This window comes from Falco biarmicus, chromosome 7 (assembly GCF_023638135.1).
Source record: "Falco biarmicus isolate bFalBia1 chromosome 7, bFalBia1.pri, whole genome shotgun sequence".
Classification (NCBI taxonomy): domain Eukaryota; kingdom Metazoa; phylum Chordata; class Aves; order Falconiformes; family Falconidae; genus Falco; species Falco biarmicus.
Window position 1 is genome coordinate 50,747,441 of NC_079294.1, and position 20,359 is coordinate 50,767,799.

The following is a 20,359-nucleotide window of genomic DNA, read 5'->3' on the forward strand; positions in this document are numbered from 1 at the left end:
CAGCTTGCTCTGGTTCTTTTTGTGTGTGTGTTCATAACATGCAAATAACTGCAGGTGCCATCAGAAGAAAACAGTATTAAAGCTGGTGTCTTTGTCTGGTAAGCTGATTTGAGTGTATAGAGGAACATACATTCAAATTTGGCGTTGAAGCATGAAGACGTGAAGTATTAGAAGTGTTGCATGCAGGTGATGCTGACTGGTGACTTGTGGTTGGTGTCCTTGGCTTCTTGGGAGGGGAGGGGAGGTGAAGTTGACAGGGAGCAGACTTCCTAAGAAACACATGTATTCGTATGACGCCAAAAGCCTCTTTAGTAGTCCTGGCCACTGATGTTCTCCTAAAGCCTTTGGTAGCCAAGTGTGTAATTTCAGCTTTTTGAAAACTTAACAATATAGTGAATTTGGAAATCTAGCCTCAATGTCTGTCTTTCAGATATGATTTCTGCATTTTGGAGCTACCTTGATTCACTTGAAGAGGCTGTCGGGTACCTCAGGTGCTTCAGATAACTTAATGGCTAAATGTTTGTGAGGGAAGAAAAACAAGAGTTGAGACATCTCTTTAATTGCGTGTCCAAGCAGGTCATTCACAGTAGAGGTAAATCGTGCACAGTCTTTGTCCTCTGTATCTGCTACAGGATGGGAAGCTGTTAAAAGTAGATGTTGGCACAGAGAGGGACTGCAGAACAGGATAGAGAGCAGCAGCTGAGGCAGAACATGACTATGGTCTAAGGACCTCCTGTCCCATATACCAAAAACTTAAGCCAAAGGAATAAAAAGAAAATTCTGGGAAGAGAGTGTGTAGGGAGCAATGGTCTCGCTTGCGGACACTTGGCATGTTTAGCGTGAGGAGGCTGTGTTGCCCTAGCAGCTGCTGGGGCCTGTTAAAGAACAGCTGAGGCTCCTGTTTCTTCCTTGGGACTGAGCTGGAGACATCTGCTCTCCGTGGAATTGCAACAGGGATGCAAGTGTGGCTGATGCGTATAGCTGATGTATGTTGTTAAATACCTTACTCCTAGGAAATGCACTAACTTAGAAAGGACAAATGCAGCTCACCTGCTCTGAACTGAGACCAAAACCTGCAGTGTCACGTTCTGTTCTGGGTGTCTCAAAGGTGCAGAGAACACGCTGAAGTCTCCTGGCATTACAGTATATCAGGTGTTCGTTCTGTGGGAGTCTTAGAAGTGCTAAACATAGCTTCATTATCTGCTGCTCCTTGACCTCGCTGGAAGCAGAACCCATGTAGTGCTGAAGATTTAAGAATTCCCACACATGGAGTACATTCACTTAGATAACACAAAGGAAGGGAGTGCTCTGCCTTGGAAGTTTGCCCCCTGGAAAAGAAGGTAAAAGGTTCAATCACAAGGAAGTTAGAGTGGTATGTTCATCATGATGTGCTGCAGAAGCCATGCTTCTCTACAGTGACATCCATTACAATGCTAGCTTTGCAGCGGGTTAGACTAGAAAGCAAAACCGAGGACTGGATGTGATATTAAAACCACAAATAGTTATTGAATAAGAAAATTATCTGTCCTCTACCCTAAACTAGCCTGGGGTGCTGTAAAGAGAAGTAATTAAAACATTCAGCACTAGAATATACCTGGTAAATAAGGTGTCTTTGGCCTTAATTAGGATTTTACTGGCCTTAAGTGACTGCATCTTGCCTGTGTGTTTCAAATGAATGTACCTTTGGTGTGTACAGAACAGCTGGATGTCTGCGGTGAGCTGCCTCAAAGGCTTCAGGCTTGAGCTGATGAACTGACTCAGTGATGTCTTCAGGAGCAGTGACTGGTGATTAAACTGTGAAATAAGCTGTTTACCTGTTTTTCTCAAGTATTTACACCTTACATACACCCACGACCCCTCGGAACATAAGGTACGGGCTTTTATATCACTTCCTAAAGGAGACTGGGGGGTGCGTGGCTGGAAGTTGCTGTGCCGTTTGCTTGTGCTGCCCGCTTCAAACACTACTCAGCTTTGAGTTTTCCTTCCTGTTCATGTCCTGTATGCACTTAAAGGCTTTTGCCCTGATTGCCAAAGGTGTTACGAAGAAGTCCGAGTTAGTGCTTTAAGGGTGAACAATGAAAGAACCATGTAAGAGCAACATCTTACTTGCACATAACCTGTGCTTTGGCTTGCAAACCCTATGGATGTAGTGTCAGGGATGAGATTCAGTCTCTTTGCTCTTGGAGACCTTGCAGGGCCGGCCAGCAGATATTAAATCAGACTGGGGCTGTTCAGGATCTGGGGGGAGCTTGTGCTGATTCGAAAAGCAGTTGTGGTCTCTCAGGGGCAAGCTGTGCTGCTTTGTCCCGTTGCTTCCAGCTGGGAGTGAACCGAAGAGGTGGCCTGCGTGTGCCTTTTCCTCGAGAATTTTGTAGGAGGATTGCTGTGACTTTCACATGATCATACCACGTTGCAGAATGAAAGGTGAGGAATGAAATATCTTCATTTCCTTGGCAAAGGGTTCTGAATTCTTCTGCTGCCCTTTGAAACCTTTACTGTTGCTCCTGCTTCCTGCCCTCTGCCCTGTGCAGTATCAGCTGCAGCCACTGTCCTCCTGGAGCTGGGTGGACCCCTGGGCTGGAGCCCCACTCCTGGGGCAGGCGAGTGGGGCGCAGGTCAGTTGTCCTGGCTTGGAGCAAGTCTGAAACAGAGTTTAATGGCAGTAAGAGAAAGCGCTGCCTTTAGGCACTTGCCGAGTATAAAATTACTTTAAAATTCATCTATCTTTGCAACTTCTTGCAATGGAAACGACTTGTAAAATAACCATATATAAATAGGCGTAGCTTTGTGTTATCTTAACTGCGTGGAGGATGGGAAGTGAAGGCAGCCTGGCCTTCATATTTGATTTTGAAGGTGTGAACAATGCCACATCATTCCTCATTAACAAATGTTGGATATTAACTCACCCAGAACAATTTAAGGAGACCAAACGGTACTTACTTCAATTACTGTCTGCCAAATAAAGAGGGAGAAAATCTAGTTTTACAGGTTTGGGGAACCTTTTTAAGACAGAAGAATAAACAGATGAAGGATGTCAGTGGTGGGGGCCAGCGCCTGGTCTGGGGCAGCTTGGGGCGCTGTCACGGTGGTGGTTGGGGATGCCCAGGAGGACCGGCCGCCCGTGCCTTCCTTCTGTGAGGGGGGGCTTCTCGAACCAACCGGCAATTTCACCGGGTAACACTGAGTCTGGGACCACAGAACATCGGCCTGTGTTGAACACAGAACAAGGCTCGTGCAAATGAAGCGCCTCTGATGAACCTCCCTCTCAGCCCTATTTCCTTGCCGTTGCCTTCGGGTGTCCCGAATCTCCCGGAGCCGCGGAACCAGGGTCCCTCCTCCGAGGGCTCCCGACACCCGGGAGAGCCGCGGGGGGCTGAGGGCGCCGGGGGCCGAGTCTGTGCCCCCGGCCGGGTGCGGCGATGCCAGCTGCCGGCTGTGCCCCCTCCCGCGGCCCCGGCGCGGCGGTGCGGTCCGTGTGCCCGGCTGAGCCCGCCCCGGTGCGGGGCGCCCCGGCTGGCGGCGGCGGGGTGAGCGGGCCAGGGCGCGGCCGCTGCGGAGGAGGCCGCCGGTGCCCGAGGCGAAGGCGGAGCTGCTGCCGGTGCCTGGGGCGGTGCTGGAGGGAGGAGCCACCGGGGCGATGGGGGTCGGGGGTCCCTCCGGGCACGGGGCAGCGCGGCCCGGGCTGTGCCCCGCGGGTGGCGGCCGCCCCTGCGGGCCCGGAGCGCGGTGGACGCCGCGGGGACACCCGCACCACGCGGGGGCTTTGTTTCACCTTCTCCCTGCGGGCGGGGGGCGCCGGGCCCTGCCCCCCCCCCCCGGCCCCCCCTCCCCCCCCGGCCGACCCCCCGCCGCCGCGGGCCCGCCGCTCCTCAGGGGACGCGAGGGGGCGCGGCGGCCCCGCCCGGGCAGCCCGGCTCCGGTGAGCGGCCGCCGCCGGCACCGCCCCCTCGGCCCCCGCCCGCACAGGCGGCGGGGCGGCCCGGCGGGGGCCCTGCGTGCCCGGGCGGCGCCGGAGGAGCCCGGCGGACGCGGCCGGTAAGTGGGCGCTGCCCCCTCTCCTGTTCCCCCGTCCGCCTCTCCGCGGTGCCGCCCGGCGGCTCCCGAGCCGCTCCCGCCGCGCTGGGGGCTGGGGGCTGCAGCCCGGCGCCGGGGCGGGCTCGGGGGACCGGCGGGGCCGCCCGCGCTGCCTCAGCCTGGCGGGGGAGCGGCGGGGCCGGGGGCCGGGCGGCGGGGGGCAGCCGGGAGGGCCGCCGTGCCGCTCTGCCTTGGGGTTACCCGGCCCCCCGGTGCTTCCAGCGCGGGCCGTGCGTGCCAGCCGCCCCGCCGCCGCCGGGGGAGGCTCCCCGGGTCACCCCCTCGGCAGCGGCAGTGGCGGACCCGCCGCCCTGCTGCCCCCGCGGCCCGGCTGCCTGGGGCCCCACGCGTGGGTGCGTGTCCGCACGGGCATCGTGCGCGCCCCGGAGCTTCTCCTGGCCGTGCCGCCGGCACCCGCCCGGGCCGGTGGGTTTCGCGGTCCTTCCCGGGGCGGCAGCGGGGTCCCGCCGCGGGTGCAGCCTGGCGGGGGTGGGGGGGCGGCTGTCGGCCGCGGAACCGTGGGGCGAGGGCGGCCCCGCTCGGCCCCGCGGCAGGTGGCGGGTCGGAAGCACTTGCAGGTGTCCGACCTTCCCGCGGCCCTCACCCTCACTCACTCGCCTGCGCAGGGGCCGTGCGGGCAGGGGCCGTGCGGGCAGGGGCCGTGCGGGCAGGGGCCGTGCGGGCAGGGGCCGTGCGGGCAGGGGCCGTGCGGGCAGGGGCCGTGCGGGCAGGGGCCGTGCGGGCAGGGGCCGTGCGGGCAGGGGCCGTGCGGGCAGGGGCCGTGCGGGCAGGGGCCGCGTGTTTTCCCGCGGTAACAGCCCTCGACGGCGCCGGCGGGCCGGGGAGCGGGCGCTGCGGCAGCGGTGCGGGGAGCGGTGCGGCGGGGCTGCGCGGGCCTCCCGGTGCCCGTCCGTCGGGGCGCTCGGCGGCGGGGCCCGGGCCGGCCGGTGCGTGGCCGCCGCGGGCTCCCAGCTCACGGCCCGGTGCCTGTGCCCGGGGGCAGGCTGGGGGGCGGCACTGTGGTCGGGCACCCCGTAGGGCGTTAGTGCAGGGCGAGCTGGGGAGGGGATCCCTTGGGATCCCTCGGGATCCCTCTGTGTATCCCGGGAGGGAAGGGCTGGCGCGGCGCGGTGTGTGCCCTCCGTGGGCACGCAGGTAGGGACAGCTGCCTCCCTTTTCTGACAGCAAAACGTTCAGGCTGCTGTTGGTTTCTGACAGGAAAATATTGAAGTGAAAATAAGGGTTTCCTGAAATTAACGTAACTTTGCTTTGATTAGGTTTGTTTGAAAGCAGAGCGTAAAAACTACACGGGGTTTGCTGTTGGAATTGCTTAGTCTTTTCTAGGACAAAAAAGAGAAAGAAAGGGAAGGAGAAGGGGGAAAGAAGAAAACGCTTTAATGCCTACAAAAATCTGTTTAGTCTTTGCATAAAGCACCAAAGCTATATGACAATATCACTTGAATTTGTTCGGTGTTTTTTTGGGGGGTGGGTGGGTGTTTTTCAGGTGTTTCTTTGGTTTTTGGTTTTGTGTCATCTGCACCCCCACCCCCCGTTACTAATTTTAAACAGTCCAGGTTTGATTCTAAATTGTCCTGCTCACTTTCCAGTATTAAAAACCAGCTTACAACAGAAGTTGTTACTTTGTTGTAATGCGTTTTGGATTTTGCTTTAGTATAACTTGTTTGGTTATAAAAACATGCCACAGGGGATGCTTCTGAGTTTGGCAAAGGGTTTAATCATGTCAGGTGTGCTTGAGAAAGTAAGATTATCCAGCTCTTACCTCAGTCACTTGTAACTGCTTTCTTCAGTGTAAAAGATACCCTAAGGAAAAAAAACAAACACGTAAGGGTGGTGACAGGCCAAATGATCCAACAGTTTTGTTCACACCTCTGTTTTCTCTGCTCCTGCTCTCATTCAGTGGTGGGTAGACATTCATTGTGGATCTGACACGTATAGTCCAGTCATTGATTGTCACATAATTTGGTAGCGCCAGACTAATAACTTACCTCTGCAGGGAACCCTTTTTTAAGAGAGAGAAACAGGACTGACTGACTTCCACTCCTCTTAAGGGGGATTCTGTCACCGTCTTCAGAAGAGTGGATTTCATTAGATCAATTTCCTTTACACGCCGCACAAGCTGCACTAAAAAGGCATTTCTCTACTGGAATAAGAATATCTACGTTCAGATTTTGTACTGATATGAAATACACGTGTTTTATGCCTTAGATCACAATGGGAAACTGTGATTTCTTAGTGTAAATGAGATCCCGTTTTATGGTGTGACAGAATTTAGGAATGTGAAGAGATTAGGCGGGACGTGTTTCTAGTGCCTGAAACTGGAATCTCAGAGGTCTGCATTCTATTTCTGGGTTTGCTACAGTTTTGTTACATGTCTGTAGGAAAACCATTTGCATCAGATAAACAATAGTTTGCCACCTTGTGACATTTGGGATGTGTAAAGGGGAGCTGGCTGCAGGAGTAAAAGGTGAAGTATCATATACCGCACTGTGGGGTATCGTGAAAACAGGGTAAGGAAGATGAATTCTGTATTGAAATGCTCACTGGTAGGAATCCTAGAGGAAAGAGACTGGTATGGAAGAGATGGTCCCAACATAGGGTGGTTGCAGAATAGATATGGCACGTTCCGTGAAAGAACACAGAAGGTTATCTCTGCAGAGCTTGCCTCAGAGCTCTTAAAAGTTCTGGTCTGATCCAAAAATCACTGTAGCAGATTCCCCCGTCCTGGTTTTAATGAATTCTGGTGCAGACCCAAAGTGATTGGGATGGTTCTGACTCATTGCATTGCGATATTGTTTGGGCACGTGCCCCAGAAGCGATAGCATAAAGAGTGTCTTAGAAAAGCAGGTTGGCTGTCGCTATTTCCTTGGGTCATGAATGCACAGCTTCTCTGTCTGAATGTGTAAGCGATGAATGACCATCTCTAATTCAGCCTGCTTTCACTGACCAGCATGAGGAAATCACTGACCAGAGGAAAAAATTAAGGCTCTCATTCCTCCTTTGATACACTTGTGCTCTGTACTTGCAAGTGGAGTCTGACAAAAATGTTGTATTTTAAACCTTTGAACGTGAAACCACCTTAGTTTCCTAAGATCGGTACATAATAGCTGGGGAGGGTTATGCTTATGCTTGTGAATGGTGGTTTTATTTCAGATTAATTTTAAGTGTGTGAAGGTGATCTTTCATTATCTCATCGCCTTTATGCTGTGTATTTGCTAATGACAATTGTCTTGGATCATTAAGTGTGGGATCTATTTTGGGCATCTAACTGTGACTTGGGTGAAAGCCAGCGAGAGATGCCTGCAGAAGTAATGAGAATGGAAGGCAGTGTCAGATGGTGCAGAGTGATAGACATGGGGAACGCCAGCACATTGGGGATACGACTGGAGGGGCTGAACACTTTGGAACAGTTTTGTGTTCAGACTTCAGAAACGGGGCTCTAGGCTGACCTGGGTGCTTTAACGGTTCCTTGGTGTTGAGAGTGAGCTTGCTGGTGTTTGATCTTTGCAGAACAAGGGTGTGAATTAAAAGATCAGCAAAAGGGGTGAGATTTTTCTGGTTATTTTTGAGGTAACATTGCATGGATTTATGCATCTGCAGAGATAGGTATGTTCTTTGGAGGATGCTGGGAAATGAGTAAACTTGTCAATCAAACATAAAGTGATGGTTCCCAGAGGCATCTTGGGTGGGTTCCCCATCCTCAAAGCAGTGTTTGTAACTTGCTCTTCTGAATGACAGACTCTCTCTCTCAGAACAATGGTTTTCTTTTAGGTGTGTTTGCATTAATGGTTTTTGTAGCTACGTACCTTGGATTCTGATGAAGGGAGTAGTCAGCTTGAGGGATTTGTAGTCTTTGGGCGAGTCTCAGCAGTGTCTCCTGAGATGTGAGCATTTTCTCATACTTGACTCTTGCCTCCACTCAGAACTTAATCTTGCAATTCAGGATGAGCACAAGGTTTGGGGGTTTTAGCAAGGCTTGGCTTTGTCCTTTGTTTGCTTTTTCTGAAGTTTGTGGGTGTTGAACTAGGTCTTGCACCAGCACTTCAAAAGATCCTGCTCTGGACAATTCCGAGCAGCATTATGTAAACTTACTATGGAGCCAATAGCTCAGAAATGTCCTCGTTATTGTAAATGCTACTAAAGCAGTCATTGTAGTTTCAAGCCTTGAGCAGTATTGGTCAATGAGCTTTCTCTGAGATTACGAAAGGTTGATTGAGGAATACAATAATTTGCTTACAAAGCAGAATTTGAGTTGTTTGTTTTCGTTGGGAGGGAAAAGAGACGTTTTCATCCCAGGCATGAACATGGCTTTGGGAAGGGAATTAGTGACCAAAGTACTAGAATGGGTCACCTGGCTTCATCTTGAAAAACAGTAAAAATATAGGCAAAGTAAGGAACAGCCAGAAAACGCCTGAGAAAGTATGGGGATGGAAAATGGAAGCAAAAAAACCCAACCCACTGTAATGCATCTAGTGGAGGCTCACCAACACGAGGGTGGATTTCCAGAGGATGTTTAATGGTGCTGTGCTTATTCTGGCTGTCAGTGTCACTGCCTGTGGGGTTTCTGTCCTTTGCCGTAGGTGGCTGGGTGAGGGAGGTCATTGCTAGAGCATGGTTATACTGGGAGGTGTGGGAGGCAGACCTGTTCCCGGTGCAGGGTTTTGAGGCAGGTTTGAACAGCTTTGTTAATGCCAATGCATAGTCCTCATGGAGCCCTTAGGAGAGCCACCACAGCTGTGGTGGAGACCACCAGCAAGGCTGCTACGGGGAGCGTGAAAGCTGCTGCTAGGAATACCTTGCACTTCCCTCTCCTCCACGAGGTGCCTGCAGGTGTCTGTTGTGCAGTGGAGACGGTAACACCTGAAATATGACAGAAATGGATGTGTTTTGGGCCTGTGACAGATGCGTGTCAGTCATGGCACGTGAAATATGCAGGCTGTCCCATGAGGCGTGCAGTTATGCGTCCTTCAAAAAGGAGAGGATGCAGTTTTGATGTATAGCTGAAATACTTCCCATTATCTGGTAAGAGTGAAGCTGTGGGTCCCTTGGGGAGAGAGAGTGGAGCTTGCCCGGATAATGCCGGTGCCTGGTATCTTCTCCTTCCTCCATCCTGGAGGAAGAGCATGGAGGGGAGCACGCCGCAGGCTGGCCGTGGGCTGAGGCTCCCCACCTAACGAGTATGGTGTGAAAGGGAAAGGAGTGGAGGGGAGCGAGCGGTCACAAAGTCACCCTGGATCTCCTTTTGCTTTGGAGATGGCAATTGGAAAGGGCGCACTGCATGCAGGTGTGCAGGTATGGTGGGAGCCGTCACGGAATTACACAGAGTTGTTCGCAGGAGCATGGAAGCAGGTACTGCTGCCCGGCTCGCGTGTTCTGTAACTGGTGCCAAGCGCCGGACACAGGGACGGCCGATTTTGTTGATAACCCTTGTTGTTACTGGGTTTTGAAAGAGTGACTGTTATTCCCCAACTGGTATCAGTGTACATGTTGATGCAGTAGCCCTTCTGCTTGAAACAAAGCAATCGGGTAAGTTTGTTCTAATGTGTAGGTTTTGCTGACATCAGCCAAAAAGTTATGTACAAGTGCTAAGAGACTGTTTCTGTTCCTTTGAAGCAATAGAAGGAGCATATCTGGAAGGGGATTGCATTGATACTTGGCATGCCTCCCATGTGTTAGAAGCCCATGGTTTATAAAAAGGAAGGTGGAAAACAAAGCAGCCGTTTTTTTTTCTGAGGTGAGTGCATGACAAAAGCTGGTTGCGTTTTGACAAGTAGTTAGATATTTACAATGTATTTGCTGCTTATGGTGTGTGCTTTTGTTAGAGAAAAATCTTAAAAGAAATATGTGTGTTTCAACTTGGCAGGAACCCTGCCATTGCTCTTGGTACTTTGTCCTGTTTTATAAGCCTGGTAATTTATCAGAATAGCTGGATCTTCTTCCAACATTGGATTGAGTTTATTTCTAAAGGATTGAAATAGAGCTTTGTTTGCTTGTGAAATATGCTTTGCAGTGTGCAACAGTCAGATGCCAAACACTGCTATTTAAAATCATGTGGGAGCTGTACAGAAATAGAGAACCTGGAAGTCCCCAGTGAATCTGAAGCAAGCAGCATCTGGGATTCATAAGAAAACGTACATCACATTGACAAGTACAGATAGGCTGCTGAAGCCTAGAGATGTGTGGGAACAGCTGTGCCACTCAGTGCAGTTAGACTTTGTTGTGGTGCTAGAGGCCTTACAGCTATTTTACACTTTCTGATCTAAATAGTGCGTGTTGTTGGGGTCATTGGCGATAATGCTAATGTCCGTCTATACGGGAAACACCAAACATTCCGTAAGCTGGCCGGCTGGTTATTGTGTTAAAATCCAACCTGTTGACATAACCTACGTTGTTGTGTGGGTGTATCCTGAGGAGTAATGTTATCTTTGATCATCTTCTCTTCCAAAAGTGCCACAGCATAATACACTCCCAGACGCTCAAATGCACCCAGGTGAGGCTTATCTTTCCAGACCTCACAGACTTTATCAACTTAAAAGACTGTGTTCAGGAAATGAATTTCACAGTTACACAGAATACTGCATGCAAGAAATGTAGAGAAAGAAATGTCTTTCTCATTTGAAACATCTAGTGTGTGATAAAAGGTGTTGCAATGAAAACTCGGTGGACGGAATCAAAATGCCTTTTTGCAGCAGCAGTTCTGGTTTCCGTGTGCCGTCCTGCCTGTGTGCTTCAGAAACGCCGCCTGACATCGGAAAAAAGGAGACGCTGCCTTGCGGTCTCCTTGGTTTGTGGTCTGACTGCTGACACTTCTGTGAAGAAGCCTCTAGTGCTGATTCTCATGCTAGCTCTCTTTAGCATAGTGTGGATGCTTCATTGTCTGTAAGTCTGTTAAATTATTACTCGGTTGCTTTACTTCTGTCACATTTATGTTTCAAGGCGTGTTCTGTGCTTCTGGTTAAGTACGTGCTCAGGTACTTCAGCGAGGGATGAGAACACTCTTCGCTTACAGGCGTTCACCCCTTTCCAGATTTGGAGCCTCACTATTTGGCTGAGACTGCTAAATTAATTCTTTTGATCAGTGGTAATTTTGGCCATGAATAAGCTACAATGGATCCAAAGTGACTATACCAGAAACGTGTTTTACTGATTTTTTTTTTTGCCTGTTGGAGGATTGTAATCTGTGCCATTCTTTCTTGATATTACAGTTGCGATATCTTTGTGCATCAATGAAAAGTCCAAGTATGGCTTTGTTCAAGCAACAGAAGGTGGAGGATGTTTACGAAATCGGGGAAGAGCTGGGAAGGTAAGTTTGTACTGATGACACCACACTGTTCTAGAAGTTGACACATGGTGATATTTGCCGCATCTTAAAACAATGACTCTGAATGATAGCCTAAACCAATTGTAACATACGACGATAGAAACACATCCCTTTACAAAAACTGCGCTTTGGATAATGTTTAAAATTTTTTTAGGGTAAGTGTGCTAACTATTTTTCCTGTTTCTTTCCTTGCAACTAGGACAACAAAAGGTATGTTTACATTGTCTTTTGTAGATAGGTGTCACCTGTGTCTGTGCTTTAGACTGAGCTCACCTGTGGGTTCCCTGAACAGCTGGGAAGCAGGAGCGCCTGGTGCCCTTGGCTGGGCTGCGTGCTTCAAGCCGCACCGCACCGGACGGCTGCTTCAGCTGGCTCCACGCTGGGAACATCTTCATATCTGCCTGCAAAACACTGCCTGTGTATGCCTGAAAAGATTTACCTGTCAATATTTCGGCAGGACTGGCTAATACCTGTATCTAGCTTTTAATCTAGAAAGGCTTATCTGCAGGTATTAATTACAGGTGGAGTTAATGAGCTGTAACTTTGCTTAACCATAAGCACCTGCTTAAGCACTGTGCTGTTTGTGAACTGGGAGAGACAGGGCTCCCCCAGTCCCTGAGCAACATGGGGGCTCTGGGTGAGGAGAGCTGGTTGTCATTCAGAGTCCAACCCTCCAGTGATTTTCTTTTTAATATGCAAATAGCTAAATTAGGGCAATAGGCATGTTGGCTTCTTTCCCAAAGTCTGGCAGTTGGTTTTGATAAATGACTGTGTGTATGCAATTACCCTTTTTCAAGGGCCAATAATTTAGTTACATTAAAACACTTCAGTTGAAGCTGTTTCCCTGCCAAATCTTAGCCTTTTCATTCCCAGCGATTTCATCTTTAGAGTTGAGAATATTTCTTTTAAGTGAGTTGTTTTTTTGGATTTGGGGCTTTGTCGGGCTTTTTTCCCATTACCTTCCCCGTCAGGAAGGCCTCAACTGTTAAATTTTCTGTAACTGCTTACGTTTGAGTATTGATAGTCCTGAGAACATCAGCCTGATAGTGAAAACAGCGAGCAGTAAAGAAATGCAGTGTATGTACGCAGGGTGTAAAAGGTGTGCTTTTTGTAACCTACGAGGCTCTATGCGCTGTAACAGTCAAATTGCTAAAATGAGAAATTGGAAACTGAGCAGCATATTTTTACTTTGGTTCCTGAATTGGATTTGGAAATCCAGTGTCTTTTGAGATTACAAACCTCGCTCTCCACATCAAGCTGATGGTTATTAGACCTTTTGAATGGAGGAGTGTACTCACAGCAACCTGGCAAAGGCTGGTGGGGGCTGTGGGAGCCTGCCTGGGGGGCTGTGGCTGGCGAAGGCTGGTGTGCTCACAGCATCCCTCCTCCTTCCCTGGCTGCGTGTCGCAGAGACGTGGCTGGTCCCGGGCTTGTGCCGTGAGCTGGTATCACGTGATGGGCTGGGTTTAGATGAAGCTACAGTCAGATATGGAATCTGAAATTATTGCCTTTTTTAATGGGTGTATTTTCTGCAAGAAAGACCTTTTGTAGATAAACCAGAAGAAGGAGGGGTATACGTGAGCAGGTGCCATCCTCACGCGACAGAGGGATATTAAACTCCACGACGAAATCACGTTCCAGTTCCCAGCGTTTTACGTGTAATACTCCTTGTAGGTGAGAAACCCAGTGTGACTTGGTGCTGAGGTCTGCAGGCAAAAGTGTTCCCTGCAAGACCTGAAGGAAGCAGGCGGATTGTAACAAACAGACCTCTGCTGCCTGTTTCGGTTTCTTGGGGAAGCCCTGTAATTGCACCTTGTGAGAAGAGGGCCACAAGACTGGGATTAGCTCCCTTACTCTGAGCGTCTTCAAGTTGTGTACTTTACACATGCCCATGAATATAATGTCACACCATCTGTGGCAGCGTGTTCTCACTTTCAGATTTTCCAGGAGCTCTGCAGACCTTTTGTTTTGGCTGCGTGCTACATGTGGGGTGTTGCTGGGTTATCATGCCTCTGGATCTCTGAGCAGCACCTACTGATGCTAATGCTGACCGATGCCCTGGAACCTGTAGATGACATTTATTAGTGCAGTATTTTTGCAACAAGCTGTTAGCTGCTGACAGGTACAGGATTAATTTATTATCATTCTGGCAACAGAACTCACTCAAAAAACAAAGGTTTTCAAACATCTGTGACGAGTCTGTCCTGCTTGTGTACTCTGATGGAGTTTGTGATTTCTTGAGAACAAAAGTAGGCATTGATAGAGGCCTAATGCTTGTTCTAGCTCGGATTCAGACAGAAGTTAAAATACAACATCTCAGTGACAGAGCCAGCACCTGTTCCTCTGAAAGTCTTTGCACAGCACGTATGTAGTAGGAGCCTCCTTTCCTACTGCAAGTGCTCTGCGCGAGGCTTAGATAAATCTGGTCTGGTGGTGAAATTAGACACTCCCTGTCACTGTACAGCACTGAAGGTGGCTGCAGCAACGGCTCTGCAGATCCAGCTGCGTAAAATGCTGCAAATGGCACATTTGTGGCTCCTCAACAAGGTCATTCTCGGAATCACTGCTGAGCTAGAAGCAGCTCAGGTGGTCCTGGAGGTGTAGCTGTCTCCTGTGGCAAGGCAATGGTGTGAGAGAAAAGTCTTTGCAGAAAGGGGGAGCAGGTTTTCCGTAGCTGCAGCTGTGTGCTGTGACGAGCTGCCTAGCTCCAGCCTTCCCTCAGGCATTCAAATATTAATCTTAGGTTTACAGTTCTGTTGCCTGGCTTCCCCCAAGGGTATGTGCAGGGATGGGCCAGTCAGTCTGATGTGGCATTGAAGAGGCTGCTGATGGGCTTGTTTGCTCTAGCAGCTGTACTTAGAAAGGTTAGCGTGGCCTTGGCTGGGTGAGAGCAATACTTTATTATCATGTATGTGTATTTAAAGTTACTTCCTCCAAGATCAGCCGCTTTGTCAGTGTGAAGTCTGTGGGGACTGAGGTTCTCCAGCAGTAGCTGATAGGGAGCCTAAAAAAGAGGAGCCTCTAGAGTGCATTTAGCAGATTTTAGCATTTTATAATAGAGAACCTTTCGACATCTGTAACGCAGCTTATTGCTAGAATATTGAAATTTTTTTTTCTTTTTCAAAATTTATGATAGGAGAAGGGAAGAGTTTAGAAAACTTAACTGAATATTAGTATGTTATAGGGATATTTTTTTAAATGCCCTCAGTTATATTAGTTAGCCTAGAAGTCTGGAAGAGCTAGAAGGCAATGCAGTATAAAGTAATCGGTGCCTGCAGAGGTAGCAGAAGATTCTCCTCTCTCTCCCACCTTCTCCCAAGGGCAGTAGGTGGTGTGATTTGGGAGTACGTTATACAGTCCTCCCAAGCATTTAGTGCTATCACTCTTTGAAGGCATCGGACTTCCTGGTAGATTCAGTTTTGTTCTGTGTCTGAGGCGTTGATCAAAACCGGATACCTCAAAAAATTATTGTGCATAGAATGTTTTCAAGATGTGTTCGTTCTCAAATGTAAGTTTATGTTGCTAGATGTCACTTTTATTCAAGTAATGGCAAACTGCATCCTTTACCATTGATTTAATAAACTTTTTAAGAAACCTACTAACAATTTTGCCTGTTTTGAGGAGTATCCTGCTGTGATGTAGCAGCAATGTGTGTAGCAGATCACTGGAATGGCATGCCAAGGCAAGGGAAATGCTTCTTGAAGAATGTGAAGGAGTGAATGCAAACTTGTCTGCTTGTGAACATGCAGCAGGTCAAATAACCACTGGTTCCTGTGGCAAGGGAGGTGGCAGCAAGAGAGAACCAAGAATGGAAACTCTTAAAGAAGGCCAAAGCAGGCCAAGAGAAGGAAGAACTGGCCTCCTGACCTAGTGATACAGTTCCCAGGAAGGTGGCAGCGACAAAACTCGCTAGAGAGCCTTTTGCCAGAATGTTTCAGGACCTGTGGTTTGGATGGGTAGCTCTGTCTAGCTGCACAGAAGGAGTTCTTGTACAAACCTGCAGGAGCCTTTTCCAGTTGTACTAGCAAACACTGGCGGTGGTGGTAGGTGCACAGAGGGTGCTAGAATTTCAGAGATGTGCTGTGTAATTTAGAAAAGGTTGTACCACAGAGTCATTAATCTGTTACCTACATGTGTTGCCAGCCAGGCTGTAGAGAGCTGTTGACATCTGTGCCTTCTGGGCAGTGTCATGGTGGCATGTCACGTCTGGGCTGAGGGTAGGAAGTGTCACGGACCTTGTCGGGAGGTGTTTCCTGGCAGTGCCCATTGAGGCGGCGTGCTCCCGCTGGGCAGTGTGTGGCACCGCGCTGTCCCGAGGCAGTGTGCCGCACGGCGCAGCTCAGCGCTCTGCAGTGCTCAACAGCTTAGGCACGCGTAACAGACACCAGTGCTACCATTACTAGTAGTGTTATTATTGGGGTGATGTGTCTGGGTAAGGAAGTCTGCCCCTGCCCTTCATTATTATTTTACTGTAGGAAAGGGGCTCTGCCTCCCCCCCAGTGTGCCAGCCTTACCTGCCTGTCCAGTTGCCTGCCTCGGTGACGATGAGCGATGCTCATCTGTAGCTTCAGCTTTTGTCTGGCTGTGCCGAGTTGTCTGCAGAGGCAGGAGATCTTGCACGGATACGAGATGCATAGTCTGATGAACTCATCTTCATAGGAACTCAAACCCAAGTCTTTCAGTCTGCATGAGGAACAGGAATTTTGTTCATGTGCTACTTTGAAATCTGCTGCTTTGGGAAAGACAGACAGACTGTTGCTGATGCAGCATGGTGGCCACTGAGAAAGGCAGCTGGCACGTCTTTAAAACTGTAAGAGCTTTTCTTCTGACAGGAAAAACAAGTAGGGCTTGCTGAAGTTGTGGAAACTAGAGCGCTGGCGTGGCTGTTTTCTGTGGGGTCCTGTGCCTCAGGAGTTCCTAGAAGCCCAGGTTAGTGCCTGGTTAATCAGAAGGTGACCTGAATATGAGTGGACCAGGCTTAGACTGTGGAAATTAATTTTACAGCAAGGCTGTGACATTTTTATGCATATCAGGATGGTCTGTGTTTCACTTTGAGGAATTTGCTGCTGTAGGTGCTTAAATATCACTACTTAAATATCACTGAGTTGTCTCCTGGGTTTCTTTTAATAGCGGTTTAGTGATGAACATTGAGCTAGATCTTTCATGGTTGGCCTGTGATGCCTCCCGTACCCCGCTGCAGCTCCCTGCGTGCAGGCTCAGCCCTGCGCACCCAGGCAGGGGGAGCCTTTTGGTCTGAGCGATGCTTCACACACGTTACTGCTGGTAATGAGACCTTGGGACTGGCACGAGTGCTGTTCTGACAGTGTAGCTGGTAATATTTGTTTACGTAATGAAAACAAAAAGCAGAGATAACTGAGGTATTCTTTGGGGGAGGAACTTGGAAATCCATGATAAAAAGTGCTGTCATCCAGCTAGGTGGACTCCCTGTAAACAGAGCAGTGTGATTGCAGCTGGGAGTTTTACCCTTAACACACATCGCACAGAATCTTCACACCAGGGCTGTTTTTTCTGTCTATAGGAATGGTTCACTACTGGGCTTTCTCAGACTTGAACCTTAACTCTGCTCTTAGATTAAGTTATAATTGGAATGAGTTCTTTAAATCTTGAAGAATAGCCTTGGATTATTTTTTCCTACAACACACACAAAACAAGTTTTTGCTTTTGATGCAAAATATAAATTCAATTATTGAGCACTAACCAGCACCTCTATTACTATTTATTGTTACAAAAATCTTCTATGTCATGTGTTTGATGTATATTGAATCTTTTGCTGAAACAATTTTGGCATCTGGTACTTGGTCACCTTCCCGATGGTTGTAATCTGCTGTCTGATGCAGTCACTATTTTTAGAATTTTTAATTCCTTCTAGCAGAGTGAGTAACCTTAAGTTTTTTCCTTTTCAAACAGATTTCCCTGTTAGTTCTTTCAACTGTTTCCAAAATCTTTGATTTCTTACAGAAAGTGCAGAGAAGATATTGAGATTTTTTGTTGTTTGTTTGTGGGATTTTTTTCTAATAACAAAGCTGCTTTACCTACAGTAACTGAGAAGAACTGGCCTTGGTTATTTAGAACTAGCCTTAGCCCTACTTTAGTAACAAAGTCATGTGTTTTTTTCAAGGGAATTCCTTATTACCACCATCCATCTTGATGATGGAAGTGATCTTAGTGTATCTCCTCAGTCCATATCTGGCTTTGAAAGTATAATTAGAGCTGGGTGACCCCAGTGGGTATTGCTCAGAAAACTCAAATTCAGTAGCATCTTTAATCACTGAATATTAGGCTTAATCCAAGTCTTTGCTTTGCCATTTCTGTAAAAATAAAACTATTTTTTCCACTTTGCATTGCAGTAGAAAGCAGGTGGAAGTTTGAACAGCTGAGAAAATAGACCCTGTATGGTATTCATTCCATGCTTTTGAAATGAAAAATGTTACTTATGAGTAAAAATACACTTAAAATAAACATAGTGCAGCTCACCACTGGACTAACAATGATAAAGCATTGGACAGATTATTACCATCTTATGCAGAATAGGGCTTGCACATACTTCTGATGGTCAAGCTTAATTTGGCTGAGGTGACATCTATTAATCATTGTTAAAACTCTACATTAGCAGTTTTAAGCTGGAGTGAAAACCTGTTGTAATAGCTGAGCGTGATGCACAGTGATGCTTTGGTGAGGAGAGACGTAAAAAAAATCACTCACATCGCCGGACTTCTCTGTCCAGTGCCCGAGTGTTTGGGTTGGAGTCACTGGCCTGTTCTGGGCTGCCCATAAGGCAGGTTCAGTTACCCCCCGAGTGAGTGACTGTGTATCCTGAAGCCAGGACTTGTAACCTTACTACAGAATCTACAGCTTCTGTGAGAAAGGTTTTAACCTCAATATCTGAGTTCTGTGGACCTACAGTCCTCACAAAGAGCATTTCCAGTGACCTGTCTGTTTGCTATGTAGGCAGAGCGGAGGGAACAAATAATGTAGCTTCTGTGCTATCCTGCTGCTGGAGGAGATTGTTTATTTCAGTGTAGTAAAGATTAAATAAAATGAGGAGGCAACTTCCACTGCTTATTTTGGCAGACCAGAAGAATCCACAAAGAACAGTGAAAGGGGAGTTTCAGCAACCCTTTGTGAATTTGGACTTCCAGATGATTTCCTAATATCTCAATTAAAATGCCAGCATGATTTCCATCTGTTTCATATATGGGGAAGGAGGAAAATCATTTAACCATTTAAAATACTGTTGCCCTATTACAATTTATCTGCTCCCAGGTATGTTATGTTCCGTTGATATCCAGCTGGATTTGGACCTTTAAGCCCAAAGGTACAGTGTGCTGACCTCCTGCGTGTAGGTTGCACACGCGCTGGTGTTGCTGCATAGCAGAGGGAACAGCTTATCAAGTCAGCTATTCCTGCTCAGCGTGAGTCAGCTGTGACCTTCCCTGCGTCTCTGGACTCTGTTCATTGCCACTCTGAGAGCTGACGTTCAGTCTAAAAAGCTACGTGTGATAGATAACGTGGGGAAAAATTTTTATCGTGTGCATTTTATTCTTGAGTGTCAGATTACTGAGATCATTGAGACAGAGTGCTTGCCAGGCTGTGAGGAACCTGCCAGAATCGCTGGGCTCGTGCTCGTGCTCACCGCAGACTCTGCTCCGTCAGCCTCGGGAGCTGATAAGGGCCATGTTGCTTGTTCTTGCGTGGTTGGGAAGTTTCAAAAAACATTTAACAGCTTCAGGAGATGCCAGTGATGATTCAGTAGGTGGCACGGTTTCTTGTGACTCAGGGCTAATGACCCAAAATGGTGTTGAAGGCACTGGCTGTACTGCAAATAACATGTTACTTTATTGATAGCCTGTAATAGCATTGCTCAGAAACACTAGATTTTTTTAAATCTTGCATTGAATTTCAAGTAGTTGATTTGCTCTCTACTTGCTGCAGTACAGTGGATCCTTCTGTTTGAGTCCGTGTTCCTTGACCGTTCTGACTTTCCTCTGGCAGCGGCCAGGATGTGTTGGTTACCTGTGCATGAGCTGTAAAGAACTGTGGATGAAAGGTGCCAGACAGCGATGTTATCTAGAGATGGGGTATGTCCAAAGGTGCTCAGCACCTCCCTGTCATGAATATTGAAACTTACCCTGTAAAGTCACTGTATTCTAGAGTACTGTATAACCAGCTAGTAAAAACATGCGTTGGGGGTGAAAATGCCAGTGTATTTAAACGTGGCAGCTGATTTTTTTTCCCTCTCTTTATATAAAGTAGCAGCTCATTAGGTTTAAAAAGTAGCAGATTGTTGGAGTAGTGGTACTTCTTTCTATGACATTAACTGGTTTGGTTAGAAGTCACCCTGACACTGCCTGAGCACTTAGCGAGCCTGAAATGAAGTCATGTTAGTTATTTCTCATAACAATTTTCTTTCAGTCTGTATCACAGGGTTGTGCTAAGTTAGTGATATTTCTATGATAATCTTGTGCGAAAGGCGCAAAAGAGAGCCATAGTATATTGTGAACTGGAATTACTTCTGTATCTTTGACACATGTGAAGAAATTATCTACTTTTTAGTAGCCAAGCAAGATTCCTGTTTAATGCTCTGTTAAGAAACGTTTTAGATTATTCTGCCATAATCTGGTGTCTGTCACAGTTTAGGTTCTGTATAGTTGCTTTAGGAGAGGTAGCCACTTTGTTTGCGCTTTGTCTGGGGAAAAAAACCCCAAATCCCAAACAAAACAAAACTCACTTTTTATTTGCAGCTTAAACAAAGTACAGTGATGTTTGTGACAGTTTTATTTTTAAAGCTCTTTATGAAGTTATAAGAGATGTCAGTAGAGTATTTAACAGATTAAGGTTTGGGGTTTTTTAACTTTCATTCTGTTAAGTCGTAGGGAAGCAGCAAGATACTTTCCCTTCACTGACCTTGTCATGGCAGGATTTCTG

The 20,359-nt window shown here is 48.0% G+C and overlaps 1 protein-coding gene across 10 annotated transcripts in view; it reads left to right on the plus strand.

Annotated features, from left to right (window-relative positions):
* The first annotated feature begins 3,896 nt into the window (after positions 1–3,896).
* Positions 3,897–20,359, plus strand: part of DAPK2 (death associated protein kinase 2) — a 56,944-nt gene continuing 40,481 nt past the window's right edge. The window contains exons 1-4 of one of the 10 annotated variants that reach the window (XM_056345630.1): positions 3,897–4,035; positions 9,706–9,826; positions 10,782–10,971; positions 11,298–11,395. In XM_056345630.1, the coding sequence (XP_056201605.1) occupies positions 11,319–11,395 (77 nt within the window). In that variant the 5' untranslated portion in view covers positions 3,897–4,035; positions 9,706–9,826; positions 10,782–10,971; positions 11,298–11,318. Of the gene's footprint in view, positions 4,036–4,271; positions 4,501–5,629; positions 9,619–9,705; positions 9,831–10,781; positions 10,972–11,297; positions 11,396–20,359 lie in introns of those variants that run through there. The other 9 variants (XM_056345631.1, XM_056345632.1, XM_056345628.1 and 6 more) reach the window with 9 other exon arrangements.